The sequence below is a fragment of the Equus caballus genome, chromosome X (genome assembly GCF_041296265.1).
Source record: "Equus caballus isolate H_3958 breed thoroughbred chromosome X, TB-T2T, whole genome shotgun sequence".
In the NCBI taxonomy this organism is placed as follows: Eukaryota; Metazoa; Chordata; class Mammalia; order Perissodactyla; family Equidae; genus Equus; species Equus caballus.
Window position 1 is genome coordinate 25193971 of NC_091715.1, and position 16956 is coordinate 25210926.

The window sequence follows — 16956 nt, forward strand, 5'->3', positions numbered from 1 at the left end:
CTCCCCAGAACCAGTTCTGAGCATTCTTTTAGGCAAGACTCCTACCACTCATTATTTCCTTCAGGTCTGGTACCATTAACAATAATAGAAGTGATAAGAAATTCTCTTGAGAAGCAAAGTGTAAACTGCAAAGTAGTTAACTCATATACTTGTTATTACTAGAACAGAAAACAAAACAAACGCTATGACTATTGCTGCACAGGAATTCTCTCCCAAGCTACGATTGCTTACCACCACCTTTGACCCAGAAATTTCCCTTCTAGGAATGTGTCCCTTATTTTTGAAGAAGCAAAGTGATGAAAATGAGAGATGTGCAGTGTTCTTTGTCATAGCAAAAGACTGAAAACAACCCACTGAGCCCACAAACATCCACTGGAGTATTGTGCAGCTATAAAAAAGAATGAGAAAGCATTTTATACATTGAAATGGAAAGAGCCATTTCAATATAATTAAGAAAGGATCTGAAGTCCATTCTTAAGTTTAAAAAAGCAAAGTGTATAACTGGGTGCATAGAATGCTATTTTCTGTGCAATAAAAGGAAAAAAGTAGGAACGTATGTTTGTAATTGCTTAGTTTGGAAAAATACACAAGATATTAATAATATTACAGGGCAGTGAGGATGATGTGGAAATAGGGTGGCTGGGGTCTTTTCACTATTTGTCTTTCGAGATTTTTCATTTTTCGATCATATGCATGAATTACCTATTTAAAACTTAAATAACTAAATTAAAATAAAAACAAAGTATTGCAGTCGAATCGACACTTTTTTGTAACATAACTGCGTGCTTTATTGAGATACACAGTAAAGCAGTAATATAATACAATAGTAAGGCATATATTTGGTGAAGTCTGATATGTTGTGAAAATGCAGTAAAACTGAAGTTTAAAAAAATAATTAGTAAATGTTACAGTGTTGGTGTTAAAACACAATATATTATGATACTCAAGTAAGAACCCAGTACCTGAAAACAATGACATAACATGCCATGTGATGTTTCTGCTTCAGTTACATTGATTATGATTTACAGTTTAATACTTGGTGGTTATAAAGAACACGAAATAAGGTCCAAATTATGCTTAAAACGTAGCAATAAAGCTCTCAATTTTTATTCAAATATTTTGACAGACTCACTCCAAAACTAACGTCTAAAAGATAAAACAAAACAAAAAGATTAAAAGAAAATTATGCACTCTATTTACCTCTGATTTTAGAATGAAACTTAAACTTCTTAATAGGAAGTAAAGTAACCCCTTGTTTTAAATCGTGGTTAAAAAAAAAAATCCTTGGTAAAGAAAAAGTCCAGTGTCACGTAAAGGAAGAAATGTAAGACTAAAACCAAATCGTCATGTGATTTGTTACTTTAGCGCTTTGGGTTTTCTTTTGGAAATTATAAAGCAAAAGATAATGGAGAAAAATATTCACACAATGGACAAGTGGTGAAGCTGTGAAGCCAGGTGTGCACAATTATTAGGAACACCCCAAAACCAAAGTGAGGTAGAAATAGCATGAGAAGCCATGTTTGATGTTAATTGCCATTAATAAAATGATGGACAAAACCCACTCTCCAAAAGTTAATTATACTTAATCTAAGAGGTAACAGATTTGCAAAATAATAGGTCACACGGTGATTTCTACTGAATGAATGACTAAAAAAAAATCAAAGACTAGTAAGATGAAATGAAACAGTAAAGCTTTTTTCTACCAGTTAGTCCTCTTGAGTTTTTCTCCTCTTTTTGAACAATTTTTGTTTTTTTTACATATGTAACCTGTCTAATCCACCAAAAAGGGTTGGGAGTACCTTTTGGAACATTTGAATCAATTTACATTCCCACTTACTTAGAAACCTGTGTGGAATTACTTGTAGAGAAGTGCAAAGGAGAGAAACATAGGTCATGGGCTTCTGGGTGGATATTTAACAGCATCACAAGTGATGGGGCCACTGTCTTACACATTTTCCCAAGGGTTATGTTAAATTAAGTCTTGCGGCATTTAAAAACTCATTGCAATGAGAAAAAAAAAACCTTAAAAAAAAAAAAGAAAAACCAAAACGCTCACTGCTGTTTGACTGTGAGAAGAGGGAAGGACAATTTAGTCGTAGCTATAAAGATCTCTATGTATAGTTATGACCATTCATCCAATCCTTCGCTTCAAGAGTGACCTGCTCCCTCACAGGGATCGGCTGGGAATCCACAGCCCTCCAGCCCTACCATAGTCCTCCTACTGTCTGGGAGTTAAAAATGCCTTCTGATGCTCTGACGTCCACTGAAGCATCATTAAATCTAAATCGTGGCATTGCCAACAGCAGGAAGCTGAATGTATCAACCAACGGATTACTCTGACATAATAAGTCCTGTGTATTCATTCATATGTTCCCTTTTAAAAAAAACTCAATACTCTAGTTGTCAGTGGAAAGTTTAAAATGAGAAACATCTGGAGCCCCAGACAATGTCTTAGTGTGGTAGTTTCCTTCTGGCTTCAGGCTCCAGGGAAAATTCATTTTAGACCAAACAGGTAAGCCTGGATGACCAGAAGCAATTTCTTTCCATTAGCAAGTGGCAGGAACATTTGAACAAGAAATTTAAAAGGTCTCTAGAAATTTAAGCCTATTTATCTATACACCTATAGCATTTACATACTTATAGACATATAGATGTATAAAACGAAAATCCACAGCCAGTCCCACTCAGTTAACGATTCCAAAGAGCAATGTGAAAGAGTCATTTGGTGGTGTTAGAGGAAGGCCTGCCTTTAATATGCAAGAAAGAAAAAGCCATGTATTTCATATGGATATCACGCTAAAAGGATGCACAACAATGTGTTGCCTCAAAGTTTGTGTGTGTTTGTGTGTATGCGTGTGTGTGTTTGTGTGTGTGTGTATGTGTTTGTGTTTGTTTTTAGGGGTTTTTATAAACGACATTTTTTTTTATAAAGCACACTTTAGTTTACAATCTTTCTTTATAACTGTTATAAATTTTTAAACAACCCAAAATGCGTTCCATATAAAGAAATGGCAAGTTATTTAGCTATCAAGATTTTACATGTAGTTTTCTTATAACTTTGTTTTTGTACAATTGCATAGACGTGTAAAACCTGCCATTGTTAACAAAACAATAACAGACTTAGAAACTACTGAAATCTACAGTATAGTACCACTACCCTTCACAAAAATATAGATTTTTTTTTTCTTGTAAACTCTTACTGTCTAATCCTCTTTGTTGTATGAATATTATAAAAACCATGCGGGAATCAGGAATTGTAAAACATTTATTCTGCCCCTTCTTCATCTGTCATGACTGAAACTAAGGACTCCATGGCTCTGCCCAGATCATCTGCCATGTGGAAAAGGCTTCCTACATTGTGTCCTAGAAAACAAAGAGAAAGAAAGACTTTACACGAGGTGCAGACAGCCTCACGCTGACTCTTTGCCATTTGGGAAATCATGTCCCGTTTCTAGGTGAAGACAACACAGAAGCTGCATCGAGGGTATACACAACACAGCTTGATTTTTCACTAGTTTCCAGGAAGAAGCAAAGCCTTGTTAATGAAGCCACTCCACGTTGTTAGTATCTTAATATTAATTAATTAATCTTAATATCTTAATGTTAGTAGCTTAATATTGGATCAGGCTACTGGAGTCATTTAGATGGAAAAATGTCCGAGACTGCACTCAACTTCCCAATGTAAATATCTATCAGAAGGATTTCATGGATAAGTGCAAGACCCCTGTCATAACAGGAATATTTCATGACGAGATGCACCTTTTCCACCTTGTTGTGGGGGATTATTTACTATGTAAAAATATTTTATACATTTTACAAAAATCTTAAAATATTTTACAGAATTTTCATTATAAGTAAAATATTTTTACTATCAAACCATCATTAACTATCACCACTATCACCATCCCCTCACTGCCGCCACCTCCACCGTTCTATTGCCATCACCATTATCACCAGGACGTGCCATCTTCATTTCAAGGCCATTTCAAGCTGTTGGCTCACTTCTAAGGCTATGATGGAGGTGACTGTTTTCTCTCTGCTTTTACTTGGGTTGAAAAATAAACTCTTGAATCAACCTTTTTGTACACTATTAACATTTGAATTAGGAAGCTTCAGAATCGAAATCACTTTTCCTTCCAAATTACTCTAGAGCCTAATTATAACATGACCCAGATGTATCGCGCGGATTGGGGTATCCTGTGAATCCATTTTTGAGGGCCTCCTAAATGAGGGTTAACCATCAGAATAGCCTTTTAATAATAATGTGATGTGAGCTGGCATTCATCCCCCAGCATGGAGCACAAAAGCAGCACGATGTCCCTAAGTACTTTGTGGCAAAATTCAGATCGAGAGTCAGATAATCTGAGACATACTTTATGACTTGCCTTTCCATATATGTCTCATATTTTTATATGGCTAATTTTAATTCTTAGACATTAGTAAATCATTCCACTATTGGAAATAAAAATGCTTTACTAGGCTATTACTACCTTGCCATGTATCAACTTTTACAGATTCCCATAATAATTGTTAAAATCCCTATAAAAATTAAAGATAGACTAGGGTAGGTATTCTGTTCTAATATTTATTTCAGGAGACATATCGTTTTTAAATATGAGAGAGAGGATCTGAAGAGGATTCACAGGCAGGCACTTAAACAGTGATGGCACCAGATCACGTTACGACTTATTAAAAGTTTAATGCCATTCAGCCATTTAGACTAAGGTGACCAAGTTTGTAAATCTCTTTGAGCTTTATGAGTGCAAAGAGTTTCCGTGAGAACTAATTACGTTTGAAAAAATCACTTTGGATTTTGGTTGAGACTGCAAAATATAAAAACTTTTAAGCAAACATATGTACTATTCATAGAGTGGGCCGATAGTTTGGCAGCCCTCAGTGAAGAACTGAAATCATCTCTGGCTTTTCTAAATGACAAAAACCACAGGAAGACATAGTGCTGCTTCTCAGAGCACAAATATATAACTGATGCCACCAGGTTGGAGGGCTTCCTGTGTCTCTATTTTTGACTGCCCAGCAACCCGGGGAAATCGGCACAATTATTCATGCATAATAGAAAATGGGTGGACTAACTGCAAATTCTTAATTGCTTGCAATTTTAACAGCTATTAATGAAGCCAGTAAAAACAAAATCAAGACCCTTACAACCTGTTACCTGAATATGACCCAACGACTTCTCATCACTCATATCTGACTAGAGTATAGTTCACCTGGTAGCTAGAAAACGTATTACAAAACATAAACAAAGCAGGGAAGAACGTATTTTTCCCATCGGCTTATGGATAATCATCAAAAAGTACCTATATTAGACTGTGTGTTAGGGGAGGTGGACTATAGTTCAAAAGATAATAAACACAAGTAAATGCACTTATAGATTATATAGTCAAGTGGTGCTTCTACTCCTTAAAATGGTCTTCAGTTACTATCTGGAAGGAAATTTCTTGGGTATCTGCTATTTAAAAAGTTACCAGATAAGACAGAGGTTTATTATTCTTAAAACACCATACAAGGCCAAAATGTTAAGTGGCCTTTAACCTGTCTAGACTGTTAAATGTTCACAAATGACCTCATGGCCGTCCCTATGCTAGAAAAATGGACGTTCAGAGTCACCTCACCATATCTATATTACGCTTTTGGTTGCTTTATTTACAAATACCTGTTTCACCAGAATAATGATCCCAGTGTTTTTCATGGAGGTTTTCTTTAGATCCAGAAAAAAAAAAATCTATCTCTTTGACAAAATACGACCCCAAAGACACATATACCTCAATCCACCGGAGGCATAAAACTGCACTGTGATATGGATACAGAAAACAGATTTCTATCCTGGTTCTATTATCCATGTGTGTGAGGCAGAACATTAGTGAGGTCGTTAATTTTACTTGACAGGTTTTTCTACAGTCAAAATTGAAATCTCATACTATGCGTGGGAGAGGCACTGACAAGAAGGATTCGGGCATCCGCAATCAGCTGTAGGCACAAGTTGACACAAAAATACGTCTATGGAAAATATTCATTTAATCCATTCTTAAGCAAGGATTGTTGAGAACAAACGCACCATGCGTTGAACATTAGGGTAGTTGTGTGTTTTTCCAAGTTGGCGCTAAGTGCAACACATTTAGTTTCATATGCCACCACTACCTGAGGGAGATGTTTTCCACAGTGATTGGAAATGAGACTTTCTGGCAAAGATCCAAGACCTCAACAGCAATCTGGTACTCTACTTTTTTAAAAATACAATTCCCAAATAAATGGTTAGCATTAAATTGGCCAAAGCAAAGCCAAGCCAGAACACTGCGGTGAAATTTGCTTATCTTCTCTATGATTTAATCTTGGACAAAAGTATCTGGTCTACTATACATTTGGGGTATTTTCATAGCATTAAAAAAAATCACACATGTTTTGAGCCTCTGGCTTTCTAGAAAGTTGACTATAATACACCTCAGGTAGTAGAGTTTCCAAACACCTATATGACTTCAACAATACGTGCTAGCCTTTTCTAAAATTCATTCGTGAAAGAAACATGAGCAGCGTGGTCAAAATTATGGTGCGACTTTTTACAAGAAGTTAAAATAAGATTTAAGGGGAACTTACCATAAGAATGAACCCAAGAAGTCTCACATAAGAAGTACGTGAGCCAGGCAAACTGTCAGGAGCATTCAATGCTTCACCGATTCAGGTTTCCTCAGTTTCTCCTCCCAGCCTACCACTCCCTCCCTGGGACCCCACTGCCCCATGCCTTGGAAGGCAGCACTGGTGTAGACACACTGAAGGATCATTAAGTTCATTAGACTTGCATGGCATGGTGTTGGCAGAATGTCCAGTATGACACCTTATGTTGAAATGAATCAGTGGCTACTCTTGTCCATCCTGTTGCTAAGGATCTAGAACCTTCTCATATAAGGATTCTCCACCCATCCAACCTCTCTCCCAGAATAGTACATGCTACTGCCATCCACGGGAGACCCTTCCTTCCTTTGTCCTTCACACTAAACTCTTGGTAAGGACAATCTTGTTTCACTTGGGCTGTCACTCCACACTCTGTCATCCAATAGTCATTTCATTAGGTAATTCAATGTTCAGACAACATTCCTGGTGGAACAGAAGTATGAAGCAGCTTTCACTATAAAACCCCAAACCACATTCAGTGACAATGCTGTACTCTACCCCTCTCATCCCATAAAGAGGCATTAAAAAACCCCTCAAGACTCCAACATTCAATTTTTATCCCTAATCGGTTATTCTATCTAGCTCCAAATGCCAAATTAAAAAACACATCCTTTAAGGGGCAAGCTGGGATGATATAAGCTTTTCAAACACCATTCTAAAGTGGTGCTAAAGCATAAGAGTTAAAGAGTGTGGCTCTGGACCCAGACTGCCTGGATTCAAATCCTGGCTCTGTCACTTGGGATACACCGCTTACCCCTTCATGGACTCAGTTTCCTTATCTGTAAAATGGGGTTAATAAGAGTACCTACCTCATAGGATTGTCATGAAGATTACATAATGAAAATGACGGCAAGGCTTAGGATAGTGCTAGGCACACAGTTAAGTGCTCAAAAATGTTAGCTAAAGAGGTAAAGAAAGAGTGTAGGAACCAGGAAAAAAGAAAACAAAAACACAATGAAGTCATCCCAGGAGAATAAAAACCAAAGGCACTGGCAGAAAATGCTAGGGTTCTGGAAGTAGAAGGAAGCTTTATGACTCATCAGTTATGTTCAAGGCTAAATCTGTTTTGAAGATTTTGTTTGTGTTGCAAGTGGCAACAGATGATGCTCTGCAGGACTCCAACCTAGGGACTACAAAGGGTTGCCAGTTTAAAGAGATTCCTGCTCCCAACCCCTGATCCTGTCGTTGTCATGGTGATGACAATGGCAATGATCACTGGAGGAATGTTCCTCATGAGCTGCAAGTGGAGAGGTGACTACCATCCTTACATGATGACACGTGTAATACACACATGCGCGTGCACGCATACAATTCTTACACAAATGCCAAACATAGAAAGCGGGATGAGACAGACAGAAGCCATGGCTGTGAGCCTGAATCTCACTAACCTCTCTCATTGGCTTCCCAGGGGTATTTCTTCCTTTAATAATAGAGAGAGGAAGAGGCAGAGATATCAGAAAGGAAAAACAATCATGCATCAATATACAGTTTCATACCAATTTGCTTCTTTTATCAAACAAATGTTGAGATGACAATTCATTTATTCCCTTCTGAAAAAAAAAACAAAACAGAAACAAAAAACCCGAAAGACACATCCAGTCAAATAACCTTTACATACACTTAAAATCAGTGTAAACAGATAACACGATCCAGGAGACATCACTTATAGAATCCATAGAGTTCACGGGATAAAACTGGATGAAAGCTGGCACAGCATAGAAATCTGACAAATCGAACATTGTTTTCAGGGGTGACTGTAGAATCTCTAGCTTAATGCTCGAAAATCTCAGAGTCTCTTCACTCTCGACTTGACAAGCAACACACCAAAACATAAACAGTAGTTGACTTTGTGTGCCAAAAGTCTGCACCCCACATGCAAGGCAGAACGTCGCACAGAGGCTAGACTCTATCCTCTTGGAGAATTTTTCTCTCTGGTAGAAGCTGAGCATGCCCATGATGGGATTGGGGGCATTTGAGAGAACAGAAAGAAAAAAGGGGGGAAGGAGATAATTCCCACTAATGGGCAAGCCACAGAGCCAGATCCAGGAAGGAGCCTTCAACTTCCTCCTTGTAATTCAGTAGATACTAGGAGCCTTGAGAGTCAATGGCTAAAGACCCACTGGCCGTGTGTGTGTGTGTGTGTGTGTGTGTGTGTGTGTGTGTGTTAATAGAATCCTCCATCTGTATGCATTCCTTTATTTTTGAAAAGTAGGTTCTGATGAGAAAGTTTTCTATAATAATACTTATAATTAGACAGAATTAGGGCCCTCTGACTATACCTCGCATGTCTTAGGCACGCAATATTCTTTTATCTCCAGGGTCTTCAGAATGAAATACTGGTTTTCAAACTTTGACTGCCTTTAGCAACAGGACACTTCCTAAGACAATCTTACATGAAATCCCAGTGTTGAGAGCACATAAAAGTAGAGCTGTGAGAGACCCCGTACAGCATCTCCGTTCCCCGCAACCCACCATGCTCAGGGGCTCCGAGAAGACTAAAACTCTGAAACCATTTGAAAAGGACTCCTCTAGAATAAAGAAGTATGGAGCTACTATTCCAAAAGAAATCTTTCAAAGCTGAACAGTGGCAAGTTCAGGGTTTAAAACTTCTAGTATACATTTAAAGGTTTTCTAAGTAGGACTCTCCCTCCCTGTTTTGCTGCTTTCTGGATTTTCCTAAGTGAGTCGGATTTCTTAGGAGGATAAAAACTGCATGCTTGCCCACGTAAGCATGGTCAAGGTATTCCTGACGCTCCTCAAACCAGGAAAAAGAGAAAGAAAGAAAGAAAAAAAGGGTATTGGTTCCTCAGTTGTGGGTGTTCCCGCTAGGAGGCCCATACCAGATGACAGGAAAAAGGGAGGAGCGTATCATTTCATTTTTGATGGCTCAAATGAATCCCAGCATGAATTACCCATTCCTTTTGACTCCTTTAGCAAGTTTTTTTTTTTAGAAATCTTTATACTTCATGGTTATATTGTCTGGTAGTAGAATCAATTCCCTTCCCCTACAAGAGTGTGAGCTCCTTGAGGGCAGGGCCCACATGTTGCATACTCACATCTCTACCCCCAATACCTAGTACTAGACCTCGACACTATGGGTATTTGACAAATGCTGGCTGACTGAATTAGTAAGGTAGCCACTGGGTCATCGCCAAGAGTCCTTCGGTGTTTTAGGCAACTTGGCCTTGCCTGCGACCCTTGAGCTTGGATGCTAAGGGCTGGTAACTTGTTCTGGCTTATAACTTTGACCTATTTTTAAAACTTCAGAACTTTAGGAAGGACAGTGTGGTTTGAAAGCAATATGATTTAGTTTCGGAACGTAATTATGGTTCCAAGAATGATAAAGGTTATATATCTTTATTAATTCTATACCAAGCCATGTTCAGAGTTCAGTGTCAGCTGATCCCTGCTGAATACATAGCAAATGATTTGGGTTTTGTTTCAGGTATTCTTCAGAAACCATATTTTATGTAAAATGGACCTCCCAGAGGCATGCTAACCCTATCTTTTTCAACATCCTCTCTCATCACTTGGGTTCCAATGTGCTCATTAGCATAGTACAAAAGGAAGGTCTGGTTTTTAAAAAAAATATTTTTTGCTGAGGAAGACTGGCCCTGAGCTAACATCCGTGCCCATCTTCCTCTACTTTACATGTGGGACGCCTGCCACAGCATGGCGTGTCAAGCGGTGCCGTGTCCACACCTGGGATCCGAACCGGCGAACCCCGGCCGCTGAAGTGGAACGTGGGAGCGTAAACCCGCTGCGCCACCGGGCTGGCCCCAAAGGTCTGCTTTTTGTTTAAAAAAAAGTTAAAACACATAATGTTTTCTACTGTATTAGGAATGGTTTCTACACTAACAAAATAGAGGCTAATTGGTTGCACCACTGGAAAAAATTCTTGACCAATAAATAAGTACAAGTACCAGCTGAAAGTTTTATTTCATAAACACATTCTTTGGAAATGAGTTTCCTCAGACCTTCAGTTAGGGTGTCCATCTGGCAATGTGGTATGTTGTCAGGAAATGAATCAAGAGAAAAAGGAAGTGTGCTGGGGGAGTCCCGCGTCTAAATAAAGGGCTTGGTCAGGTCTGGAGCAGTCGAGTTTCCTCAGGCAGTATGAACTTGAGACGATTGATTGTATTTCAGAGTCAGAATCACAGGACGTGACTGTTTCTGGGTGCCTTTAGCTTCTTTATCTCAGTTCACTGACCGTCTTTAGAAAGTTAAGGAAAGATGAGTCCCTTTTTAGGTCTTCTGTGTGAAAGAAGACTCAAATGGTTATACTTTAAATATACTGAAACATGCTCGATCTTTGGTGAACACAGATAAAATGCATAAATCAATGCAAATGCACAGTTTTCTTGAGCTAAAAGCTGATCAGCACCGAAGTCTGTGACTGTAAATATGTAATGAGCTAGAATGGACAACAGTAAAATAGCATAAAGCAGGGGTTGGCAAACTTTCTCTGTGAAGGGCCAGATAGCAAATATTTTAGGCTTTGCAAGCCACACAGTCTCTGTAGCAGCTATTCAACTCTGCCACAACGACTCTGCCCTTGGGGTGAAAAAGCAACCATAGATAATATGTAAATGAATGAGTGTGGCTATGTTCCAATAAAACTTTATTTATAAAATCAGGTAGTGAGGTTTGACCCATGGACTAGGGTTTGCTGGCCCCAAGGTGTAAAGGAGTAAGAGCTCAAATCCTTTATGGAAGCAGACAGGAAACAGAATGGTGCCTGAAAGGGGCACAGGATGTTTCCATTTGCCTTTGTTCTTTATGCTGCTCTTCCATCAAAGACCCACAGACAGGACTTGAATTTTCGAAGATGGCAGGTTTTGCAAAGCTGTTGGGTTGGTCATTTAGAGGCACTGAACGGAATGTATGTGGGCTTATTTGGAAGGTGGTAGTATGAGAGGGAGAGGCCACTGGGGATAAAACTAAGGTGGCACAGGTCAGCAGGGAAGAGATTACACAGGCAGCGGAAACACCCACATAGCACTGCTAACAGCTTTCTGAATTCTTACTGCGCTAAGAGCTTCCCCTGGAACTTATCATTCATTAATCTATGTACAGTGCCACCTCATTTTTAAAGAACCCAATACCGATACCACTGATGGTGGAAGCATTTCTTTCACGAATGCACATATGGATGAGAATACCTTTGTTAGCCTGCTAAATGATCAGACGTATGGACAAATCGCTTAAAGACTTTATTTTAAAATTATGTTTATTGTTCGTTCTACCATGTACTGTTCCTACAGAATACTGTGGAGATTTACAAAGTGTTTTGTAGTAGATAATGATTTTTATTACAGTGGAATTTAGCTTCTATGTACTTATAGACAGAGGGACAATTATAGATAAATAGATTAGACAGAAATTAGCTAACATTCCATGTTTAATATACACTGAGCCACTAAAATCCCAGAAGTGGTTGTGAACAGCTAACTGTATCTAGAGATTAATCAGGAAAGATAGAATTGCAAAGCTAAATGTGTACATGTTCACACCTTGAACACTCTGCAGTTGATATTGGCTATTATGCAGGATAGTGTTGGCTATCAGTTTATCACTAAACGGAGGAGCATGCAATCCCTTTATTAATTTGGATAACAGATTAGCAAGCCCATCAAGATAAGATCGGAAGCCTAATTTAACCTGCTGAACGGCCAGGAAGAAGGCACTTAACTTCTTTGGGCTTCCAGGTACTTTTCAGGAAAATGCAAGATGAAGATTAGATGCTATCTTAAGACTTGAGTTCTAAGTCAAAGCTGTGGCAAAGGGTAACAAAAAAGTTGTAAATTTAAAGTACACAATAACTCCCTTACTATATATTTTATATTTATGGAAAACAGTTTTTTTAAAAAAAACGTCCTCCTCTGTGAGCAATTACCTAGCAGGGTTAAGTAAACCATGAGGTGGCAATTAATAGTACATTTCCACTAAATGTCAGACCTCTGGCTCTGACATCTGTTTTGAGTTTCTTAAACAGCTGTCCGAAACAGCTGGAGCAACCGTGAACTTCATTTTTCATAACACAACAATGGAAACACGCATGGCGGACTTAGATTAAAAGCACAATATCCACTAAGACATTAGCAAGGTCTTGGCAGAAACCTCCATGGTAAAACTTTTAAAATTAAAGGTTTAAAAAAAGATCTTCGCCTGGGCAAGAAAAACTGAGATTGGTTAGATGCATATTTTTAAACCACTGGATCAGAAAATCAATTTAGTGGGTTGCAACCAGCAGTGTGGTTTTCAATAAATACAACAGGGAAACAGTGGGAATTATATGCAGTATGGAAGGTATCGCTTCATGAAACTTTTGTTTCTGATCTTTGTATGTATATGGGACTATACACATATACGTGTGTTGTGTATATATATACATGGCGGGTATATACATATATGCGTATGTACATACACACACACATAATTTATTTTATATCCCTACCCGCCTTGGAGATATAGAATGTTTCTCTTACTATGGATAATGGTCAAAAGCCACTGTTTTGGTCAGCAGAGAATTTGAGATGACCTTTCAAGGCCCTTCCATTTGGGAGAGTCTGTAATCCCAAGAACCTAAGATTCTCAAGATTTTCTGCTTAATAGCAACCTAATATATCTACTAACTGGTAAGATGTTCCCCCTAAACCCTACCATTTATATACTCTCTCTATATAAAATACATATTATATTTATATAGCCTCCATTCTTTCAAAATAAAAAAATTAGCTTTGAGTTAGAAATAAAGCATCAAAAAACCACTTTTTAGCGTGTATTGATGATTGGCCTAGTTGTACAATGATGAGACTTTTTATCCATTTGAATTTGGGGAGTAAAAGGTATGATATTGTGATCTGTAATAAGAAATATATATTTGGTCTTTGTCCTGTCCTGGCACAGAGCTCCTAAAACCCTTGGAATTTCCTGTAATGAGAGGCATCAAGGTATCTTTCGTTATATTAATGAGGTGACTTTTCGAAGGCACCTAGGGATGGGGGCTGGTTGCCATTGGAGGCAACCATGTGATTAGAGGGTTGGAACGTTTAGTCCCGCCTCCAGACCTGAGGGAGGCTGAGTTCAATCCCCAGTGGCCAATGAGTTAATCAATCACGCCTATGTAGTGGAGCCTCCACAAAAACTCAAAAGGATGGGGTTCGTAGAGCATCTGGATTGGTAACAAGTGGAGATTGGGGACACTGGTGCGCTGTGAGAGCATGGGAACTCTGTGCCCTTTCCCCATACCCTGCCCTACGTGTGTATTCCATCTGGCTGCTCCTGAGTCATATCCTTTTATAATAAACAGGTACTCTAGTAAGTAAAATGTTTCTCTCAGTTCTGTGAGCCGCTCTAGAAAGTTAATCTAACCCAAAGGAGGGGGTCATTGGAATCTCCGTTCTACAGTGGGTATGTCAGAAGCATAAGTGACAACCTGGACTTGTGATTGGCATCTGAAGTGGGGGGGCAGTCTTGTAGGACTGAGTCCTTAACCTGTGGGATCTGATGCTAACTCCAGGTAGATAGTGTCCGAATTGAGTTGGATTGTAGGACCCCCAGCTGGTGTGGAATTGGGTGCAAAATTGTAAAAGGCCCATACAAAGGCCTAATTTTGCAAGAAGTAGCAAGAAAAGAAAAAATGTCAAGGTCATAGCATCACAGAAAGACCAGCCAGATCTTCTAGCACCTTATCTACTCTGTTATGGGTTTTGTTTGTTCGATTGTGTTTTCTTCAGGAAAATTGGTTAATTCTCTCAGGCCACCAGGGTACTACTGAGTATGTAAGAACTTAGTTAATAGAATTGGTATTAGATAAAGCCTTCTTATCCCATATTTGAGAACTCAAGTTAGCACTCAAAGGATGATATGCTTCCGTAAGTACTGATTCAGTAAACACTATCCAGGCGGCCTAAATAGCGTTTCACAAGTTTCCGTATAAGTAAATCAACATCCCAGAAGTAAATATAACATCAGAGATGCTAACTGCCAAATACCACATCAGAGGAAGCACATTTCTAGTCTTCTGGGTGGCTTCTTTCCTACCTGTGTGGTGTCTAGCTTCAAGGATTCTAAAAGGAGGATGCAGGGAGAGGGTGCAAAGGATTTCCCCTTAAAGATAGTTAGGATGGACCAGAGACCCAGGACAAGAAGGGTTCCAGGGAGGCAAGGCCGCCTGTGGAGAAGCAGAGCCATGAGCCCCGCTGTAGCCTCTTCTGTGCTGTACTCTGGTTGTTTAGCTGTGGAGGAAATGCCCAGGGCACCAACAGAGCGGCCAGTAACTTCCCACAGAGCAGATAAACAAGCTTTCAGTTCAATTGGCTGGGCCAAGACACATGTCTATGACATTCCAGGGGAAGCTTGGGGTCAACGAAACGCGTGCCAGATGTGGGACCCAAAGTCCTGGCCCCGTTAGTAGCTGTGTGCTCTTGAAGACGCTTGCGCTGCCTGAGGCCAACCCCCTCCTATTTATCGAAAAGGTGTTTCTGGGATTCAGTCATGTCCTAGACATCTCCCTTACAGCAATAATACTATCGCACTGTAATTTGAACTTTGGAAGTCTGCATCCCCAACTGACCACAAGCATCTTGAAGGCAAAGAACTTGGCATTTCTTCTTTGCATCCCTGACACCTGCACTGGTACATAGTAGGTGCTAGTAAAAGCAGACAGGCTAAAGGTGAAAAAATTTGATTTATGTGAAACTGGTGTGTGGTCTTCTCGTTATGAATCATGGCATCTAGGGAGAGGAGACAGCTAAGATAGTCAGGATGGGGATGAGGGTGGCGGGCAGGGGGTGTGGGGGTGGGCGGAAGACAGATAAGATTTTTATCTGTTAAAATCAACACATCAGAGGTGCTCAGCAGTGAAAAGATGGCTGGTGCAGACATTTAAAATTAGCTTCCCCTGACAGTTTCTTAGCAACGATCTATCAGAACATTATTGCTTTTAATGTGCACTGCACAACGTTCGTACATCAAATAGCTAGGAAATGGCCATTGTTAACTGCCACTGAACAAAAAGATGGGAAAAACCCATGACTCAAAACACCCTCCTCGTTGCCCTTATGGAGAGGAACAAATAGCCAGATTCTCCAACGTCCTGGCCCGCCAGGCTGCCCATTAGGGAAGCCAATCACTGACCACAAAGGCTTGTGTTTTCCCCCTTTGGCTTCCCTAGGTATGCCCTCTATTTGCTCACAGGTGACTGTGGCCATCCTTTTTATTCATTGAAGGGAGGTGGGTCAGTGACTTTGTTTTATGTCAGGGCAATCAACCGAAATAAATACTCCAAAAAACTAACAAGAGCAGCAAGATACCTCCTTGGATAAGTAAGACATCTGAAGGTCGTACTGGCTGGTGGGAAAATTCAGTGGGATAGATGCTGTTTTTTGTATGAGAGGCAAAATACACGAGGTCAGAGTGATGGGGAAGAATAAAGGAAAGGTGTTACTAACAATGTGAAGATTGTATTTCATCTATGCAAGTGAAAAACCCCAACAAACTAGTATATAAAGATTTATTTGTACCTATATTTAAAAGCTAGGGTAAGATGTAATCTTTAAATACAAAAGGCATCGGATTGCAAGTCAGAGTCATCTGGTTCCCCGCCACCCCCTGTACACTAGGCATGTTCTGGACCTCACTGTATCACATAGTAACTGTATGTATGTCCCTGCCAAAGGCACCATCAGGGCATTAATTTTCTCATTTGTAAAAGTCACAGAATAATTGCTCTTAAGTAAAAGCTTCACTCAACTCATAATTAACTCTTCAGACTAATATGTCAAGCAAGTAAAATACTTTGTTCGTATTCTTATTTCTAGAAATATCTTGATTACACAGGTATTTGAATTCAAAATACTCCAAACCAGAAATTTACATTTAAAAACAAAATCTCACAATGATCCCAACTTGGCATTGTGTCAGCACGTTTGTTTAAACACGGAAAATACGCCCACTGGTTGGGTATGGAAATGAGTGGCCTATTTCCAGTAAGTCTGAGTTACTTCTGCGTAGTGGGGCTTACCTCTCGAACTAGGGAAGGAGTTGTTGAGTTGCTCCATCACTTCCTCTAACCCTGTGCTTGTGTCCTGGGGAGGGCTGAGAAGATCTTCCTCGCCTTAATGAAAGCAAACACAAATAACGGCAAATTACAACTGTAGGAAAAAAGTCGAGCTACTGGAAACAAGGTCCATGACTGCATCTTAAAATCCATTATAAATTCATTTCCACTCGCTCATAAATAACATAAAGAAAAATAACCCCTCG

The 16956-nt window shown here is 39.4% G+C and overlaps 1 protein-coding gene across 16 annotated transcripts in view; it reads right to left on the reverse strand.

Annotated features, from left to right (window-relative positions):
* Positions 1 to 763: 763 nt before the first annotated feature.
* Positions 764 to 16956, reverse strand: part of DMD (dystrophin) — a 2262230-nt gene continuing 2246037 nt past the window's right edge. For 10 of the 16 annotated variants that reach the window (XM_070257261.1, XM_070257256.1, XM_070257258.1 and 7 more), the window contains 2 exons: positions 16715 to 16807; positions 764 to 3363 (listed from right to left, as the gene is read on the reverse strand). In XM_070257261.1, coding sequence (XP_070113362.1) covers positions 3266 to 3363; positions 16715 to 16807 — 191 coding nt within the window. In that variant the 3' untranslated portion in view covers positions 764 to 3265. Of the gene's footprint in view, positions 3364 to 8075; positions 8108 to 16714; positions 16808 to 16956 lie in introns of all 16 variants that reach the window. The other 6 variants (XM_023633802.2, XM_070257257.1, XM_070257264.1 and 3 more) reach the window with 1 other exon arrangement.